Consider the following 18,583-nt stretch of genomic DNA (forward strand, 5'->3'; position numbering starts at 1 on the left):
CGTATTTTATGCTACTGGATAGTCTTCAGTACAAAGTTAAATAGAAGTGGTGATGGTGGGCATCTTTGTCTCGTTCATGATTTAAAAAAAAAGTTTTTCATTATTTTGGATTTTTTTTGCATATTCATTATTCAGTTAAGGAAGTTGTTTTCTCTTTCTAGTTTGTGAAGAGGTTTGATTTTTATCATGAATGTTTTATCACATGTTTTTTCTGCATCTATTGAGATACTATGATCATAAGATTTTTCTATTTTGTCCTGTGAATGTGGTGAATTATATTAATAGACTTTCTAATGTTAAGCTACTTTTGTGTTCCTGGGATAAACACAACTTATTTGAGTTATCTTTCTTGCTCATTAGTGTGTTTAGCTTTCCAGTAGCTTAGAATTTTTGTATGTAATTATTTATGCACAAAATTGGCTGGCAATTTGCCTTTCTCCTGTTGTCCTTGTCTGGTTTTAGTACTAAGGTTAAACTTGCCTTATATATTGTGTTGAGGAGTGGGAAAGGGAACACAATGTCACATTGTATATACCCTTCTTTGTTTAAAACTTCCTGGCAAGAAGTTATAAATACTCAAGTCCCAGTGGTTTACCTATCATTTGTTTCTCCAAAGATGTATCTTGTGTCTGGCTGCTTTAAAAATGGTGGCCCTTTGCTCAGCTCTATACTTCCCAGATCCCCAGCATCTGTAGGCTGAGACATGATGTTGGAGTAATAAAATCCCTGGCCTAAGGGGGAAAGAAAGGTGATACTCTTTTGTGGTTTTCATGGAAGGAGTCTCATGCACTCTCAGGTTTTAGTGGATAGACCACTGGACTGGGTGTCAGAGGAAACCTGGGTTCTCCTGAAGAGCTGTTCCTTTAAAAAAAATTTTTTTAAGGTTAATGAAAGAATGAGAGTGATCTTGAATTACTACCTTTATTTCTCTCAGTTTCAGCATTTTCATCAATAGAAGGTCAGATAATTACACATCACAGGTCTATTGTCAATGATATAATAGTGAAAACTTTTTAAAAATGATTATTACTCTCCCCTGTGTTTGAAAAGGATGCATAGTAGAGGTGGAATAAAAGTGAGATAAAGTTAGGCAGTTTGTGAGGACAGTGGAGAAACCCTACAACCCAAAGAGATCCATTTACTTGAATCCAGCTTAAAAAAGAAAAACAAAAAAATCCCTCTATTTGTAAGATATGATGCAGGGTGATCAGGCAATTTTTGAACATATCCCATCTTAAAATCTTCTATGCCGAGTAGGGGAAATGGGTGCCTTCATATCATTGTGACATCGTATCAGCTTTGAGAGACATTCTCTTTTTCAGAAGACCACATGGAGAGCAAATGACATAAAAAAAAAAAAAAAAAAGAATCACAGTAAATGGGGTTAGAAGAAAACAGAGATTATCCAACTCAGAAAGAACCCCACACATGGGCACGTAAATGTAATAAGAAGTTTATTGGATTTCTAAATATAATAGTTGGAGTTCTTTTACAGAAAAAAAAGGAGTATGATTTTCATCTTTATTTTTATAAAGCATTGTAAAAACATAATTGGTAGAAAAAAATTTATAGACGGTAAATAGAAACATGTGTTAATATAGTTGGATAATGCATAAATACAAAAGAAAATACCCAAGTCACTTGCTTATAACAGATTTCTTTCTCTTGTTTTCATAGGGAACCATGAGTACCATTTTGGATATGCCAGTGGATGGTACATGATGTAGTGGAGAAAATTCAATTCACTCAGGATAAAATAAAAGAGAGAAACGTATTTTGGGAATACCATGGCTCTGTCAGTATCGAACATGAAAAAAAGGCATATACCTGTGTGGCTTTCCCTGGGTCAATGACCAGACTAAATGATTACAATGGAACTATCATTGTGCTTAGCTACTGGGAAGTGCTTGCTCTCAGTAGACATGCTAAGCCAAGAGAAAATCTGGCTTCTCCCCCATCTCACCCTTCTTGATTTATCTACTTCTAAATGTCATTTAATCTTTATATAAAATTTTGCTCATTGTCACAATAAATCAGATTGAAACCTGAAGCAAAGCCATGCTGCCTCTTTCCCAGTCCATCTTATTCCAAGGAGGGAAACACTTGTATCCTAACACATGACATTGCAAAGATTTTTGAACTCTTTTCTAGCACTAAGATTCTGATTTTCTAAAAAATAGAATATGAGTAGTGTCAAAAGTGGACAAGGTAAAAACAGAAAGGTAGCATCAACAGGAAGAGTAGGCATTTTTAGTGAAGAACAGCACTTTCTCCTAAGAGTCAACTGGTCTCATAAAACGATGACGACCAAAGCCCTGTGGTCCACAATCTTGAGTTTATGAAACAGCGATCTGTTCCACCCTCATCCGAATTCATGCAGTGGGCCTCCTTCCAGGGAGAATGAAATGGTGCTGATTACAATGGCATAGGAGCCATCTTCCATAGCTTGGCTCCCTTCATTTCCATTTGGTGAAACTAGGTAGGGAGGAGACAACATTGTGACCAAGAGGCCATCAAAAGCTTCCTTGGAGAAAGGTTAACTGGAAGTATATCCCTTTCCCAAAACAGAGGCACATTCAAGTGACTATGGAGCCAACTGACTTAGAAGGAACAGGAGCAACTTGGCAAATGTAATTTGCCAGCTGGTTGAGTCAGACAACACATAGAAGAAGATCTTTTTTTGGAAAGCATGTCCTCCCTTCAACCCTTCTTGTACAATCATGCACTGTCTCCTTGGTCCCTTTTACCTGGACCCTCTCCTATCACCCCCAGTGGATAAGGACCAACACTCTAGGCTATGCAACTGCTCCATCAACAATACCTACACTTATTCCGTCAGCGACACAACTATAGAAACAAAGCCATCGAATAATGTAAGCTACTATTTTTAGGAGTCAAAGTAAAAATGCTCTCAGGATCTGGCAAGGACATTTGGCCCCCGGAGCTCCAATTCCCAGAGCTAAGCCTTTTCTTCAGTTTTCTCTGATGTGAGCCTGAGAGATAAAAGAAGAAATGTGCTGACATTCTACACCCACCAATGCTTAGTTTACAAAAATACACATACGACACATTTTCTAATACAGACCCTGGCTCTATTAATTCTTTTAAACATTTTTTTTTTTTTGACTAAATGTTCCAATTCTATAAAGTGTATATTCCCTTGAAGCAGAGTACAGGAAACCTCAGAAATATGCCACCATCTAGTAGGATATAAATATGAAGTGGCTGTATCAGCAAGGAATGCTCAGGGAATATGTTTGCAGCCCGTTTCACGGCGCCACTTGAGAGGGGCTATTGGAAATGCATGTCTTTCTTTTCTTTGGCAAGCTTTTCTTAGCTCAGCACCTACTCCTTTTGGTGGTATGCTTTTGAAGGCTGCACAGCGTGACTCTGGGTACTGTGTGTGTGTGTACATACATATGTAGGGATAACGTTTATGTTTCTCAGAATAGGCACTTTTTGAAGGCAGTAACTCTAAAAGTAAAGTTAGTAGAGCCTATATTTAGTGTTCATCTTCTCACTTTGCTGCTGTGTATGCTGAACAGAAGATCACAGATTTGAGTCAGTCTCGCAAAGGGGCCGGAGTCGGCAAAGGGCTATATTCAGAGCTGGGGAAGTCTTGCCAACTTCACTATAGCTGTTAAGAAGGCCGATTTGGAGAAGGTGCAATCGTTTTTCTCAAAGGTGACGGCACAGAAGGAGAAAAGCCTGTGACAAAGCCGTGAAATAAAAGCTTGTGCGTGCGGCTCAGGGAAAATTACTATCCTCAGGCTCTGCATTTTGCTGTCACGTCTACTTCATGGCACAGATTTGCCATGCACAAAGTTCCTTCCGTTTCCTCTTTTTCTGTGTCTTGTAATGGCACATATTCCCATTCAGTGGTGGAGAAACAGGGAGTTCCAAATCGGTAAAAGTAATGGCAAAGGTGAAGGTTAAGGGACCAAAAGAAAAAAAGGAATTCATTGCATAGATAACATGTGCAAGTTCACTACTACATCCAGGTGTATAAGTTTTGCATTGAAGTTTAAATTTTAGCTTCAAGCACATTAAACCACATGATAATTCTATTCGTGCTAAAGAACCAGAAAAATCAAGCATCATCTTTAATTTTATTTGCTCCTTGATAAGTTTCCTGAAAAAGGATGAGGGTATAATTCTGATTTTTTTGAGGGGGAAATATTCTGACTTTGTTTAGCAGGAAAATAATTCTTGGGTAATTTGTTCATCAGCTTTCCCAAGAGAATAAACGGGTAGTAAGAGGAAGAAGCCCTTGTGGCGCATTGGTTGACAGCTATGGCTGCTAACCGAAAGGTCAGCAGTTCGAATCCACCAGCCACTACTTGGAAACCCTAGGGGCCAGTTCTCCCTATAGGGTCACTATGAGTCAGAATTGACGAAAATGAGCAGAAGTAGCGTAGCAGTAAAAGGAAGTTATTTAAGATGAGTTTTGCTATTACTTCATGACAAGATATTGGTGACAAGATTTAGTTTCTAGGGTCCTAAATCTCTTTCATCAAGGAGACTCCTCTATTCAGACATTTCAGTTGAGCTAGAAGGCAGGGCCCAGATTCACTCTGTTCCCCATTGAGGGAAGTCTGAGGCACTCTACCACTGATGTGTTGATGCACTTGACATTCATCTAAAAACTAAGCAGAAGAAGGGTACACAGTGTTAATAAAATGCAAGCACTGCCAAAATACCAACTCTCCCAAAGTTAAAACATGACGGCTTTGCTATTGTTGGCATCCGAATTATAAAAATCCCTCTTCCTCTCAAGTCTTGTGTCTGAAGGAATGAAACATGTTGGCAGGTGCATCGTAACCTAGCTAAGCTATTCTCTTGCTTCTGGTTTATAATTACCAAGTGATCATCACTGTCACTAAAAAAGCAAGAGAGATGAGAAGAACCTAGATTTGTTTTTCTTTATACTTATCTCCCAAGAAAGGAAGAAGAAACGTATCCAAGAAAAGCTAGCTCCCACCGTTTCCCACCTTCCACAGTAGTTTGGAAATGAAAGAATAATTTGGTGAGAAAAGACATTTAGGCTTAATATTTACTGCCCCATGATGGAAGAAATGGGGTTGAGAAAGAAACTATTATTCTATGCCTGAGGGGGAAGCAAAGGAGAGACTGTACAAAGTGGCAATACAATGGGTCAATAATAATAGCCCAAGGATTGCTCTTTACCCTTTTCCTGACAGATGGAAATATAAAGAATCAAGCAAGAGAGATACATACCTTAGTTTCCAGCCCCGCCTCAAATTGCTTTGGCATATTTTAAGAGATGAATGGATCCATTCGAAATTTAAATAGCTTTTTTCTTTTCCTTTTTGGCAGCCACGAAAATGGGTCAGGTCTAGGAATTATTAATTTCCTGGCCTGAAAAACCCAAGTGTTTTAAAATAAGGTTTCTTTTTTTGAAGGGTCAGCTTTCTTGGAAGATGTTTATTTTAAAAGCACATGTGTGTATCTTAAGGACAACACAATTGTATTGTCCCTAACTACTAGGGGAACTATATGGTATAAATTGGGGGAAGAGAAATTTTCATTAGCTATTTTTCTTACATTATATAAATCAGGGTTTGTGACTTTATTTTTTTAAAGGCCTCTTGTTCATGTTCACCACCTCTTTGTCCTTTTGTTCCCACTAATAAGATGTCACAGGTTCCATCCAAATGAAGCTCTAATTAGATGTCCTCACCTAGATAATTCTAAGAAGTGTTCTTAATGCATAGTCTATTAATGCATTCTTGGGGCTAGAAGGTATATCATCTATTCTACAAGGCTCAATTTCCACTCTACTGGCCACAGTGTTCATCAAACCTCACAGGAAGATGAGAAACCTTTCCAGTCCCTCAATATGGCCATCTCAGCCAAGGGCACCACTTGGCTGGCCCTGCTGGCACTACCTGTATTAACCAGGCGTAAAGACTTGGACCGGGTGAGCGTCCATTTGTTTTGAACTTGGCTTTCGAAAAGTCTAAAGAATACACAGATGGATGATGAGAAAGGTTTGATGGATGATAGATTTGAGGGAGGGGAAATGCCTAGAAAGCTTCCTAGGTAAGATCACTTTAAAGGTTTCCTGCAGTAAATTTAATGCAGGTGGAGAAAGAGTATTTTTCAGTTTAAAGATTTTAACTTAGAGTCAAACAACCAGAAGGGTGGAATGGAAAGAAAGAAAAGTCCAAGAGCACAGCTCGAAAGGCCTAGCTCCCTGGGGGATGAAGCTCAAGAAAGGAATGTCCGGTTGTGGAGCTGCTGTGTAGGTCAGGCTCCAGAATAAACACGGAGGCTTCCAAGTACCCTGGAAACAATGTAGTACCACTCTTTGTGATAAGGATACACAAATCACAAAACTACCACAGCCGGGGAAGCCCAGCCTATCAAATAGCAAAGGCCAACTCTCAGAAACACAATCAGTCCAATAGCATTTGTCCACAGACATCTCAAGGTCATGGGTTAGTTGATGCAGACACACCTGAGGCAGCTGCACGCACCTGGTGGGCTCTCAGTGAATATGATGTGGGACAGACCAATACATACTGTTTACCAACAGCCGTTTCTGCTTCTGTGGGGGCATAAATCATAGCTTACAGGAGAGACACTGGTCTTAAAGATCAAGTCACCCCGCACTCCACTGAATTCTAAATGATATGGTCCCAGTTGATATTCTGAAGCTCACAGTTCCGGAGAGTTTTTCAGTTAATGTAATGTAAACTAATTCTCTCTGGGGAAATTTGATGCAATGTGCTTCGGTGCCACGGTTATTTGTTCTCATCGATGGCCTTTCCCCACCAACTTCATCACAGTGCTGATCAGACCAGAATACACAGTCATCTCCCACAAGATGGCACAGAACACACACATGATCTCTAAACGGACTCAAACACCTCAGCACCCGTATGGATTTGCCAGCTGGTAGCTAAATGGTCTCTGCAAATTTCCCTGGATGACTTCCAACAAGAGGCAAGGACAATATTTTGAGGTATGTTGAGCCCTGCAAGTGGGTATTGGTAAGAGTCCTGGACTTAAGTCCGCCACCCTGTCACTTACCAGCTGTTATCACTTTTGACAAAAGTCATTTAGCAATTCTGAGCCTCAGCTTTCTCTTCTAGGATAGGGCTATTAATAACCTTCTTCCCAGAGCTGTTTTATGTGTGAAAGAAATTTGTAAGCTCTCTCAGGAATTATTATTTTAGAGTTCAGAAAACCACCCCCGGGGCCTGCCCAGGAGACTGATGACAGGTTGTGCCTCTAGGGCTCTAATTCAAAGCTGGCCTGAAGAAGCCACAAGCCTTGTCCTCCCAGGGACTAAGGAATACCACAAACTAAACGGTAATCTAGGGCGATAAAGGTTATCTACATTTCCACATAACAGCATGACACAATATAGCCCCTTCCCCAAGAATGATTTCCTTTTGCACAGAACAAATGACCAGGAGTAATGAGTTTTCAACCATCTTTGGTTTTTGAGTAAAATTTTCCTCCTTTGAACTGTAGATTTACACTTTGACATTTCCCAACAATTATAAGACCATTATCAGCAGGTCAGGTAATGGGGAGTGTATCGTTCACAGCTTGGTTACCAGGGGAAGACATGGAGTGATGTAACAACTGTCAGAACAGTTTGTCTTGTGAATAAGAAAGTACAGAAGAAAAAACCAAAAACTTCTTAAACTCTAAAATCTGACCCTCAGAAAGTCCTTCAGATTTTTGTTAGAGATGTTTAAAGATATTTAAATCTTCAACTAAAAATCATTGCTTTTTTTTTTTTTAAGGAATGGTTGGCCAAAACCAAAAATATTTGGAAGAAAGATGGAGGAAGGAAGTGACAATTGTATCATGTACATGGCGCTAAAGGTTTTGTATGGCGCCCAGAACATAAGCCCAAGAGTCAAGTCACAGGGAAACCAGTTCTGTTCCAAAGTCAGGGGGAGCTTCCCACAATGTGTGATTGAGGGAATCGAAGACCTCGAGAGGGAATGAGTTCCCTGGTGCAGGTGATGTTTAAGTAGTCTGGATTACCACTTAGTAATGAATCAGTGAGGCGATGTTAACACCAAGTAGAATAAATGACTGTGAGGTCCTTTCCAATTGTGGGCCTGGATGCAATAGGAAAATAGAAGTGTCCTGCTTGTTCTTGTGGGGGATCAAAAGACAGGTGTAGATATGAACCAATAAGAAATTACATTTTCTATGTTATAAAAGAAATTCACGCAGGGCTGCTTCTTGTTCATACGTGTTGGGTATATTCTGGCAGCTCATCCTGTCTCCCAAATACAAAGAGATGGAAAAGCAAGTAACAATTTCATTGCCTTCCTCTATGCATTTTCCTTGACCCTCAACATCTGGAAGCCTTTTTCCCATTAACAAGTAGATCTCAGAATCTCTCATACTTTGGCCAAGACAGAGGGTTTTCTCTGCGTATAACCTATGCTTCCCTAAATACTCTTCCGTCAACTTCCGAATCTTCCCATTTAGATTTCTTACCAAATTTCACCTGCTCTGAGAAGCTTTGACTAAGAAGAATTACTCTTTCCAATGCCATATTCCTTCCTATGGAGTGCAGACTGAACCTTTTTTTTTTTTATCTTATTGCAGCTGGCCTGAATCAGATTTACTTAGGGGCTGATTCTCTTAAAGTGATTAGTAGGTGATTATTAAACTGAAGAGATGAGTGAAGGATAAGGATGATGGAAAGACAAAAGTGAAAACACAGGCTCCTAAGGATAAATACCTAACTGATGATGGAACAAAGTGGCTCCTTTGGCCTAAAGTGTAACATCTCTGGGTATAAACATTTGAGCACCGAATGAATGGAAGTGAAACTCAACACAGGTCAACCAGGAAGTATTTATGTAGAACCTATAAAGTGTCCAGAATTCTTTCCCTATATTTAGTATGGCGAACATGGGCAAGAAGTATCTTCTTCTTGAAAAAATAGATTAAAGGAAAGGACTGAAGAGGATTTATGGCCATTAACCAGGAAGTGAGGATCTCATAAATGGCATACACATTAGCTTGCTTCCTGTTTCCATAATGACTTTGCTTTTGGCAACGTTAAAAACAATACAGGACATGGAACACAGGACTGTTTTCTATATATGGGAGCTCTATCTAGAGTCCACTCTCTTAGGTCTGAGTCCTTGGGTGAATTTCCACATTGAATATTAGTATCCCTTGGGTGACTCTACCTCTGTTTACTTTCAACCGTGAATAAAGTGTTTTACCTGGCCTGTCCCAAGTTTACTGCTAAGTTTCATCGAGTAGATTGAAAACAATTAGAGAATATTTGGGGGCCTAACTGTTCAGAGGAGAATTCGAAAGATGATGGGACTTGATGTCATGTCAATAAATGAGGAAAAATTGAAAGAGCTGGTGATATCTGACCTGACAACATTTTAGACATTAGACTTGTTTTGTATAGGTCCAGAGCCAAAAGTTAGTTTAACAAGAGGAAGAACTTTCATCGATAAGAGTTGCCCCAATGCTAGAATGGATTGCTGTGTAGTCCTGCATACCAGCTAAATTTAAGATGTGGGATGGTGACTTGTCAGGAAAATTACAGCGATTTAAATCTTTAAAAGGTCCATGAGTCTATGTTTATGTAGGAACGACACTGGTGTTTGGGGTGCTAGGAGCTCAGGTGGTGCAATGGTTAAGTGCTCGGTTGCTATGCAAAAAGTAGGGTAGGTGGTTCGAACCTACCTCACAGCTCTGTGGGAGAAATGACCTGGAGATCTGCTTCCATAAAGATTACAGCCTAGGAAACCCTAAGGGGGCAGTTCTACTCTGTCATACGGGGTTGCTATGAGTCAGAATCGACAACATAACCATCTACACTGGTGTAGAACAAAAGATGACAAAGCAACACTTCTCTCATTGCTGCAGAGCAGGGAGCTGCATTCAGGCTTCTAGTTAGGTATCTTACGTAAATGACTATCACGAGTTAGAAGAATAAGGTTTTCTCTTGCCCCTAGCTAGATGGGAAACTAGGAAAAATTAAGAATTAACAGCAGGGAAGGGCTACTACAAGCTTCTTAAATATTAAAAGAAACGAGCTGCAGGGTTTCCTCCTTTCGCTAGGGTATTTAAAGTTTTTGTTTGTAGGATTTGTTAGGGTGGCTAGAGACTGCTGTCAATATCAATCAGAAATAAAGAGCAAACATTTTAGTAATTTCAGTAACTTCAAAGGGAAATGTCAGTTTAATCAAAATGCATCTTCCACAAACTCTGCATAAAATAAATTCCGTACATGTTGGGTAACTAAAACAGAGTCTACAACTTTTTGCACAATGCTCTGGGAGGTAAAACAGAGAAACGAATAAGTGTCCTTTCTGTATTCAAGGGGTAATATGCTATTTTATATTTACTTTTCTTTAAAGTTAGTTAAATGAAGTAGGTTATCTGTGTTTGCAACTAAAAAAGAGATAATAAGTACAAATCAGTTATAGCTATTTAGGCAAGACATTAGAGAAAAGTGGATGATTGAATTTGAACAAGAAACTCCTACTTGTGGTCCTCAACAATTAAGTACACATAGGAAGGGATAAAGTACTAAATGTGTGAAAAGAAAAACCTCTAAACTTCAGAGATTCTTAGGCGACAGTGCAGTTTGTATCCCTGTAACCTTTCACCATACTTATCCAATCTGTATGCTGAGTAAATAATCTGAGAAGCTGGACTACCTGAACAAGAACATGGCATCAGGATTGGAGGAAGGTTCATTAACCTGTGAGAAGCAGATGACACAACCTTGCTTGCTGAAAGCGAAGAGTATGTGAAGCACTTACTGATGAGGATTAAAGAATACAGCTTTCAGTATGGATTACACCTCAACATAAACAAAAATCCTCACAACTGGACTGATAAACAACATCATGATAAATAGGAAATATCGAAACTATTAAAGATTTCACTTTACTTGGATCTACGATCAATACCAATGGAAGTGGCAATCAAGAAATCAAATGACATATTATTGGGCAAATCTGCTGCAAAAGCTTCTTTGAAATGTTAAAAAGCAAGATGTCACTTTGAGGACTAAGGTGTACCTGACCTAGGCCATGGGATTTTCAGTTGCCTCATATGCATACAAAAGCTGGACAATGAATAAGGAAGACCGAAGAAGAATTGATGCCTTTGAATTATGGTATTGGCAAAGAATACTGAATATACCAAAGAATGAACAAATCTGTCTTGGAATGGGTACAGCAAGAATGCTCCTTAGAAGCGAGGATGGCGAGACTTTGTCTTATGTTCTTTGGACGTGTTATCAGGAAAGACCAGTCCTTGGAGAAGGGCATCACGCTTGGTAAACTAGAGGGTCAGTGAAAAAGAGGAGGATCCTCAACTAGATGGATTTACACAGTGGCTGCAACAATGGGCTCAAACACAGGAACAATTGTGAGGATGGCGCAGGACCAGGTAGTGTTTTGTTCTGTTGTACACAGAGTCACTGTGAGTCGGAACCGACTTGACGGCACCTAAAACAACAACAAATGCAGTTTGACTAAGAATATGTCGGAATATGTATCACCATCTGTCAGAAAGAGAATAAGCTATGCTTCTCTCTCAGAGAGGATGAAAGGATGTGTTTTCTAAAAGTTATGATGTAATTATGACCAATGTCATTGGGCTAACAGTAATACTCATTTTCCTCTCTTCTGATAAGAGAAAAATATCTAGATTGTCAGGCACAGTGATTTATAAACAGCTTACATAGGTTGGAAATACAAATATTTTACTTTTTTAAACAATTGCAACTGCTGTTACATAAAACCCCTATGAAAGTCCTTAGCATTACACTGTATAGGAAGTCTCTTGCCGAAGTTTTAATTGCAGACTGCCCCTTCTCTCAAAATTCCACTTCCCTTCTTATCTCTGCTCCTATTGGAGACAGGTAAAAGACCTGGACTATATATTAAAAAAGCATACACATGGAGACTATAATTATATTTGTTAGTATGCTTTACATCCTTTTATCTGATCCTTTTAAAAAAAAAAAAAAAAGCAACATCAACCTTGTGAAAACTTAAAGTGAGGGTAGAAAGCCAAAATGGAAATACGATCCTAGAATTATAAGCTTATTCCAAACAAACAAAATGGAGACAAAGGGTATATTTTTATCAGTATCTGCCACTGTTTGAAAGAATCATAGACCCAAATTTTAACAAAGGCGTTATTGAGAGACCTGGACTTGTTCTTTTCAGATTGCTTTGTGTAAACAGACTACAGACCTATAATCTGTGCTCCAGCAAAAACTCTGGACCCACTACCCCAGAAAAAAATTGTGATTAAACTATTAGGATTTATTATTAGTGTCATGGTCAAAGGGCTGATACGTGTTAAAATTCTGGGAGGATATTAGCTTTTTCTTACCACGAAAGTCAAAATGACCAAGTTTCAATGGAATAAAATGATACACCACATTAAAAACCCAATTGTTTTGTTAGCCAAAATGCTTTGTATTTTTAAAAACTCTTGACCTAGTCTTAGAAACAGTACTTTGCATATAGCTGAGAAAACTAGAACGGTCATAAATGAATTTGCCAAGAATTATACGGCCTAAGTCCCTGATGAAAATTCATGAAAAGAAAACTGAAAGACTATTATCTCATCTCATTTTATGGAAAAAAAAACAAAAAAAAAAAACACAGCCTGTAATATACACCCTTGGAAATGAAGACTTTATGGATACCACACATATTTTGGTGTCACCTCCTCCCCTTAATATGATCATAATTCTGTAAGGATAGTAATGAACTGATTTAGTCTCTTTATGAAAAACTCAAGTATGGTAGCATCAAGAGGAAGAATAAACAGCAACAAGGGAGGAAAGGAAGGATAAAGAGAAAAGGAGTGAAGAATTTTCACCAAGTTGTAGTAGCTTTAATCAGATAATTTTTAAAGACTTGAAATAATATACTAACCAAACAACAGCCTCATGAGAAGAGTTTCATTTTACTTATCTGTCAAGTAAATAATCTGACCTGAAATGTTCATGGCTGCATCATAGTAATGATTGAGAACCAAAATTCCCAAATTCTGTCCACTGTTTACTAAACAAATAAAAATAAACTAAGTGTCATGGATTGAATTGTGTCCCCCCAAAATATCTGTCAACTTAGCTAGGTCCTATTCTCAGTACTGTATGATTGTCACCATTTTGTCATCTGATGTGATTTCCCTATGTATTGTAAATCCTGTCACTATGATGTTAATGAGATGGATTAGTGGCAGTTATGTTGATGAGATCTACATGATTAGATTGTATCTTAAGCCAGTCTATTTTGAGATATCAAAGAGAGAAGCGATCATAGAGACAGGTGGACCTCATACCAAGAAAGCAGTGCCGGGAGCAGAGCGTGTCCTTTGGGTCTGAGGTTCCTATGTGGAGAAGCTCCTAGACCAAGACTTACGACAAGCACCTTCCTCCAGACCAGGCAGAGAGCGAAAACCTTCCCCTAGCACTGGCGCCCTGAATTCGGACTTCTAGCCTACTAGATCATGAAAGAATAAACTTCTCTTAAAGCCACTCACTTGGGGTATTTCTGTTATAGCAGCACTAGATGACTAAGACACTAGGGCAACTTAAAAAAATGGATATGCTTAATGGAGGTTAGAGGCTCAAGTTGAAGTCTCTGCTTTCATTATCTGACTAAAACCAGGATAGATCAAAACATAAACACTAATGACATCCACTACATCACCTCCTGGCATAAGAATGTCCAAATTTAGGGATCCATGAAGTACTTCCAACAGACAAGGAGAAAAGGAATATTATTAGAATATACCAAGATAAAGAGTTCAGATCCTTCTGGATTTTGGTTTTTGACTTTTTGATGAGTATGTCTTTGAGATTTGGGGGTTGTTATTTACATCATGGACTCTTCAGCGGACTATTCATAGTAGTGTAAGTACTTTCTTTAAAAATAAGGCACAAAATTACATTGCTCTCTGTGATTATCTCCCATGAAAGTGCACTAAAAGAGCGATCCCAGGCAATGGACTTGAGGCACATTTTGCAGAGGTATATCTTTTTCAGCCTACTGGTTTCCTACAGATGGCTAAGCAGGGGTATGGAGCATGCTGTCATATTTCATTCATAACACACATGTACTGCAGTTCTAGGCAACAGATGGACAATCGCTTGTTTAAACTACAAATGTGAAGTACTAAGGTAGAACTGCAATATTTCTAGAAATGTATATGAAAAAGAAGCCCTTCCAAGCCATGAGGAATGGTGAGAGGCTGTGAGGTTACATCATTGTTTCCCTGATCTCCCTAGCAGCTGCCATCATTTCCCCAACACCCTTCAAAACTTGATAATGGAAGGATCAGGGGGCAACCGACACCAATTTGACAAGGGAAGCCCAAACCATATCAAATAGAAATAACACTGTTATTCCTGGCTGGTTCACATTAATAGGATTTTTACTAACTAGGAAACTGTTGGAAGTTGTGTTTTTATAGAGTCCTGTCTGTCTTTCATTAACTCTTTCCCATAGCCCCATTGAAAATGCGCCCTCTTTCTTCCTCTGGATCCAAATGTAAAATACTTCTATAAACATAGAGTTTTACCTACTTTAAACATCACTATCAACAGCTTTGTGGAATCTTTCATGGTCAGACAGCAGCTATAGTGTTGAGAACTCCACCACATCAATCAGCATATACCCAACAAAATAATTTTACTCGGAGAATTTGCTTCCACAGAAACAAATACATGTCAATGGCAAGAAAAAGAACTCACATCTTTGAGCTGCAGAGATGTCCAGCATCTCAAAACCATCATGCCTTCTGCTGGGATGCATGACTTGTTTTTGAGTTTGAGGGGCAATTTTGTTTGCCAAATGAGATTTCACAGTGGGTTAGCACAGCCTGAGCTGGGGATCCAGACAGTTGGGAACTCTTACTTTCAAAGAGTCTGCAGAGCTCGTGATATAGTGGGTCCCAGCCTCCATCCCTCCCCTTGCCATGTCTCCTATGCTAGACAGGATTACAAATATTTGTGTTCTTAACAATTTTCCAAAATCTGTGTATTTTTACAAATGTTCTCTTAAGAGACTTTATGATGCTCTTTTCTACTCCGTTTGCATTTAAATGATAACCATTAAGACAGCATATCAAAAGACAATAGGATTATAATCATGAAAGCCATATCTTTATCTCTGTTATAGGCAAAATGTCATGTAACTACAACAGTGAAGAGTGACTTGGTATTGTTTAAATCAAATGATTAACAGAAAGCACAAGAAAGCAATATAAATCACGTATTAAAAAAATCCTGGAAGACAACATCACAGGATCCTTTTCTAATTAGACTTTGTGAAAGAAAAAAAAAATCTAAACCTAAATATGTCTGCATATGTATAAGTGTGCACATTCATTATTATAAAAGTGTAAGTCTAAATTAAAAAGAGATTCATTTTTAAAATCTTTGGTAAAGATACTCTGAGGTTATATGATAAAAACACACAATAAAGATTGTAAGCAAGCAGTGTTTTGTTGGCCATGCCATACTGATGGGTCTGTGACCCCCTTTTTATAAATCTTTTTTGGGGCATATAAACATTCAGTTACATAAGAACTTAAATGGAACAAACAAGCAGAGTGTTATTGCATTTTATAGTATAAATGTCTCTTAAAGTCTTCTTTTGGTAAAATTTATAGTAATATGACTGCATTTGATGAGATAAAATCTATCCCTCAATAACTTGGGCTCTCTACTTTTGGCCTAAAGACAGCTCTTTACCCCGTTACCCCCAATTATTTTTTAGAAAAACAAGTTACTGAATTAATTCAAGCAGATTATAATATCATCCTAACTGTCCTATAGAGTCACTATGAGTCAGAATCGACCCGACGGCAGTGGATTTAATTGTCTACGAGTCAGTGATCTTTGATGCCATCAGCATGGTCTGGCTTCTGAGTTAGAACACAGAAAATCAAACCTATGGTTGCCATTGTATCTTAAAATTAATTGCATTATATTTCACATTAGAAGAAATACAAGATCAAGGATAAAAATAGCAAGGAAAGGACAGTGGTCAAGGGAAGCTCTTAAAACCTATAACTTGGGTGGTTTAAAACAAAACTGCTTGGTGATGATAGCAAATGAGCCCTAAATTAACTTAGATGAGCTATGGTGACTATGGGTTTGTTGTTGTACAGCTGAGTTGACTTTTGACTCATGGTGATCCTATGTGACAGAGTAGAACTGCCCCAGAGGGGTTTCTAGGCTATAATCTTTACAGGAGCAGATTGCCAGGTCTTTCTCCCACAAAGACGGTAGATGGGTTCAAACCACCAGCCTTTCGGTTAGCAGCCGAGTGCTTACCCATTGCGCCACCAGGGCTCCTTGACCATGAGCTTAAGAGGGCTTTATTTATGGTTATCCTTATTTAGGGAAAGTAAATTTAACTGGAACTCCTGAGGCATGGGCTGCAATTCAAATCATGCACAAATAGTTTTTCATTTTTGTTCTGGGTGTTAAAATTAAAAAAGAGAAAAAAGAATCACACTATAGAACACCTGACTCTATCAGTCTATAATCATGAGAAAGATCTTTGCAGAATCAGGGAAGGGCATACAGAGGAATATAACTATATTCGTTATATCTGATTTCTTATACTGGGTGGTATAGATTCATTATATTATTATTTATATCTTTTTGTATATTTAAAATATTTCATAATTTAAAAGTATATATTTGTGGAAGATTCGAAGGGAAGTTTAAGAAATCTCAGCCCCAAATACTTCATTATGATACAAAATGGCAACCTGCCATTACTAAGCTAGGTGTCTCTTCTTACACAAAACATTTTAGAACTTAATGAAGTACGGCTCTGCAGTTGGCAAGCAAGTGTTTCACTGGCCAATAAGAGCTGGAATAAAAATTCTAGGCAGAGACTCTGCATATTTTTAGCTCTGAAAGGCAATTTTTTTTTTCCCAGTGATTGTCTGTGTGGTATAAATGTCACACCAATGATATGAAAATGAAAATGTCTCTTGTAATTTGTAATTTGACTTGCAAAGGATTATGAGAATAAAACAACTGTGGGCTCACAATCCTTTCAAGCTTTTCTTTTCTTTTAAAAGTAAACCAAACAAAACTACAGTTTGATTTTGCGTGCCCTTATTTGCAATTGTCAGGCAAAAAGTACGTGGGTCTGGGGGAGGAAAAAAAAAAAAGGAATCTGAAATTGTTCTTTACAGCTATTTTCCTTCTTCTAGGAAAAAAAAAGTCCATTTTGTTTGGATATTAGGAAAAAAAAAAAGCCAATATTTAAGATGAAAAGTAGGATAGCACTGGATAGCCTATACTGTAGCGAAAACTAAGTTTGTCAATATTATTATGTCCAGGTAGTGTGGAAAGGAATACCTCAATATTGTGGAATAATATTCAATGTTTCAAACATACTCCAAAATTCTTTTTTTCAGCATGACCTACCCATAATTTCTTTAGAAAAACATTAAAATTTGTTTCTCTCCCATCTCTTATTAGCTCTGGGCTGATACCCATTTGTTAAATGAGCCCTGATCTCTGGTCACTAGAGATTAGAATTTGGATGATAGCAAATTAAATCTGGGCTTATTTTAACCTACATAATATACAACTTACATTCTTTACAGCCTAACACATAAGTGCATTTTTTTTCCCCCACGAAAGACATGACTGGTTTCGAGCAACAGAAAGATGTACAGACCTACTTTTCAATACATAGAAAAAGAGTGTCTAACCTGTATAATCACAGGCAATATGGAAGTGATAGGAGGGAGCCTTCAAGCCCAAGCACCTGTGAGCTGGCAGCCTCACCCATGAAAAACTGCGTGACAGCAAATACCACGCTAAAAAAAGCCATTCAACCAGATGAAAAGTGAGACAAACACAGGGATTAAAAGTTACAGGAATGCAGAAGTGAGCGGGATGGGGCATAATCCGTGCAAAAATGTGGAAGCCCTTGGGAACAAAGGCCCATCAAGGTCCTACATGATTCAATGTGAAATGTGTATTTGGTAAGAACTTAAAAAAAAAAAAAACTCATATTCTAGGCATTTCTAAAGAAAGGTTAATAGCAGATGATGAACAGAGACCATCCCAGAGTGTGATTTGCTTTCCTCTATTGCTCTATTTCTTTGCTTATCATTTTCTTGTGTTTCGTTCTCAGTGTCACCCACTAGCCCACTAAACAGGCGGCTGGCCCTAAAGGTCAGTGCTAGCCTTGGCGGTCAGCACCCTGATGCGGGCAGAGTTGCAGGTCTTGCAGAGAATGTGTCCGTCCAGGGGGTAGCAGCCTTGGTTATCTCCTTCAGACAGGAGACCACCACAATCCTAGAAAAAATGGAGACAGGTGAAAATGATGTCAGTGAAACACGAAGTATGTAAAGATCAAATTTCTCAATTTTCCATCCAAAGCCTTCCATGATACGGCTACTTAGTACCTTTTCTATTTCATACATCACCAACCCCTTCAATTCCTTCCCCTAGTATGTAAACATAATTATTTCTTCAATTAAAATGATTCAGATGTTGGGGACATAAGTACAAAGGGAATTAAGAGCTCCACTGCTAACC

At 38.4% G+C, this 18,583-nt stretch overlaps 1 protein-coding gene across 14 annotated transcripts in view; it reads right to left on the reverse strand.

Annotated features, from left to right (window-relative positions):
- Positions 1-1,433: 1,433 nt before the first annotated feature.
- Positions 1,434-18,583, reverse strand: part of LPP (LIM domain containing preferred translocation partner in lipoma) — a 778,646-nt gene continuing 761,496 nt past the window's right edge. For all 14 annotated transcript variants that reach the window (XM_049854166.1, XM_049903764.1, XM_049852891.1 and 11 more), the window contains one exon: positions 1,434-18,340. In XM_049854166.1, the coding sequence (XP_049710123.1) occupies positions 18,212-18,340 (129 nt within the window). In that variant the 3' untranslated portion in view covers positions 1,434-18,211. The remainder of the gene's footprint in view (positions 18,341-18,583) is intronic.

The sequence above is a fragment of the Elephas maximus genome, chromosome 1 (assembly GCF_024166365.1).
Source record: "Elephas maximus indicus isolate mEleMax1 chromosome 1, mEleMax1 primary haplotype, whole genome shotgun sequence".
In the NCBI taxonomy this organism is placed as follows: domain Eukaryota; kingdom Metazoa; phylum Chordata; class Mammalia; order Proboscidea; family Elephantidae; genus Elephas; species Elephas maximus.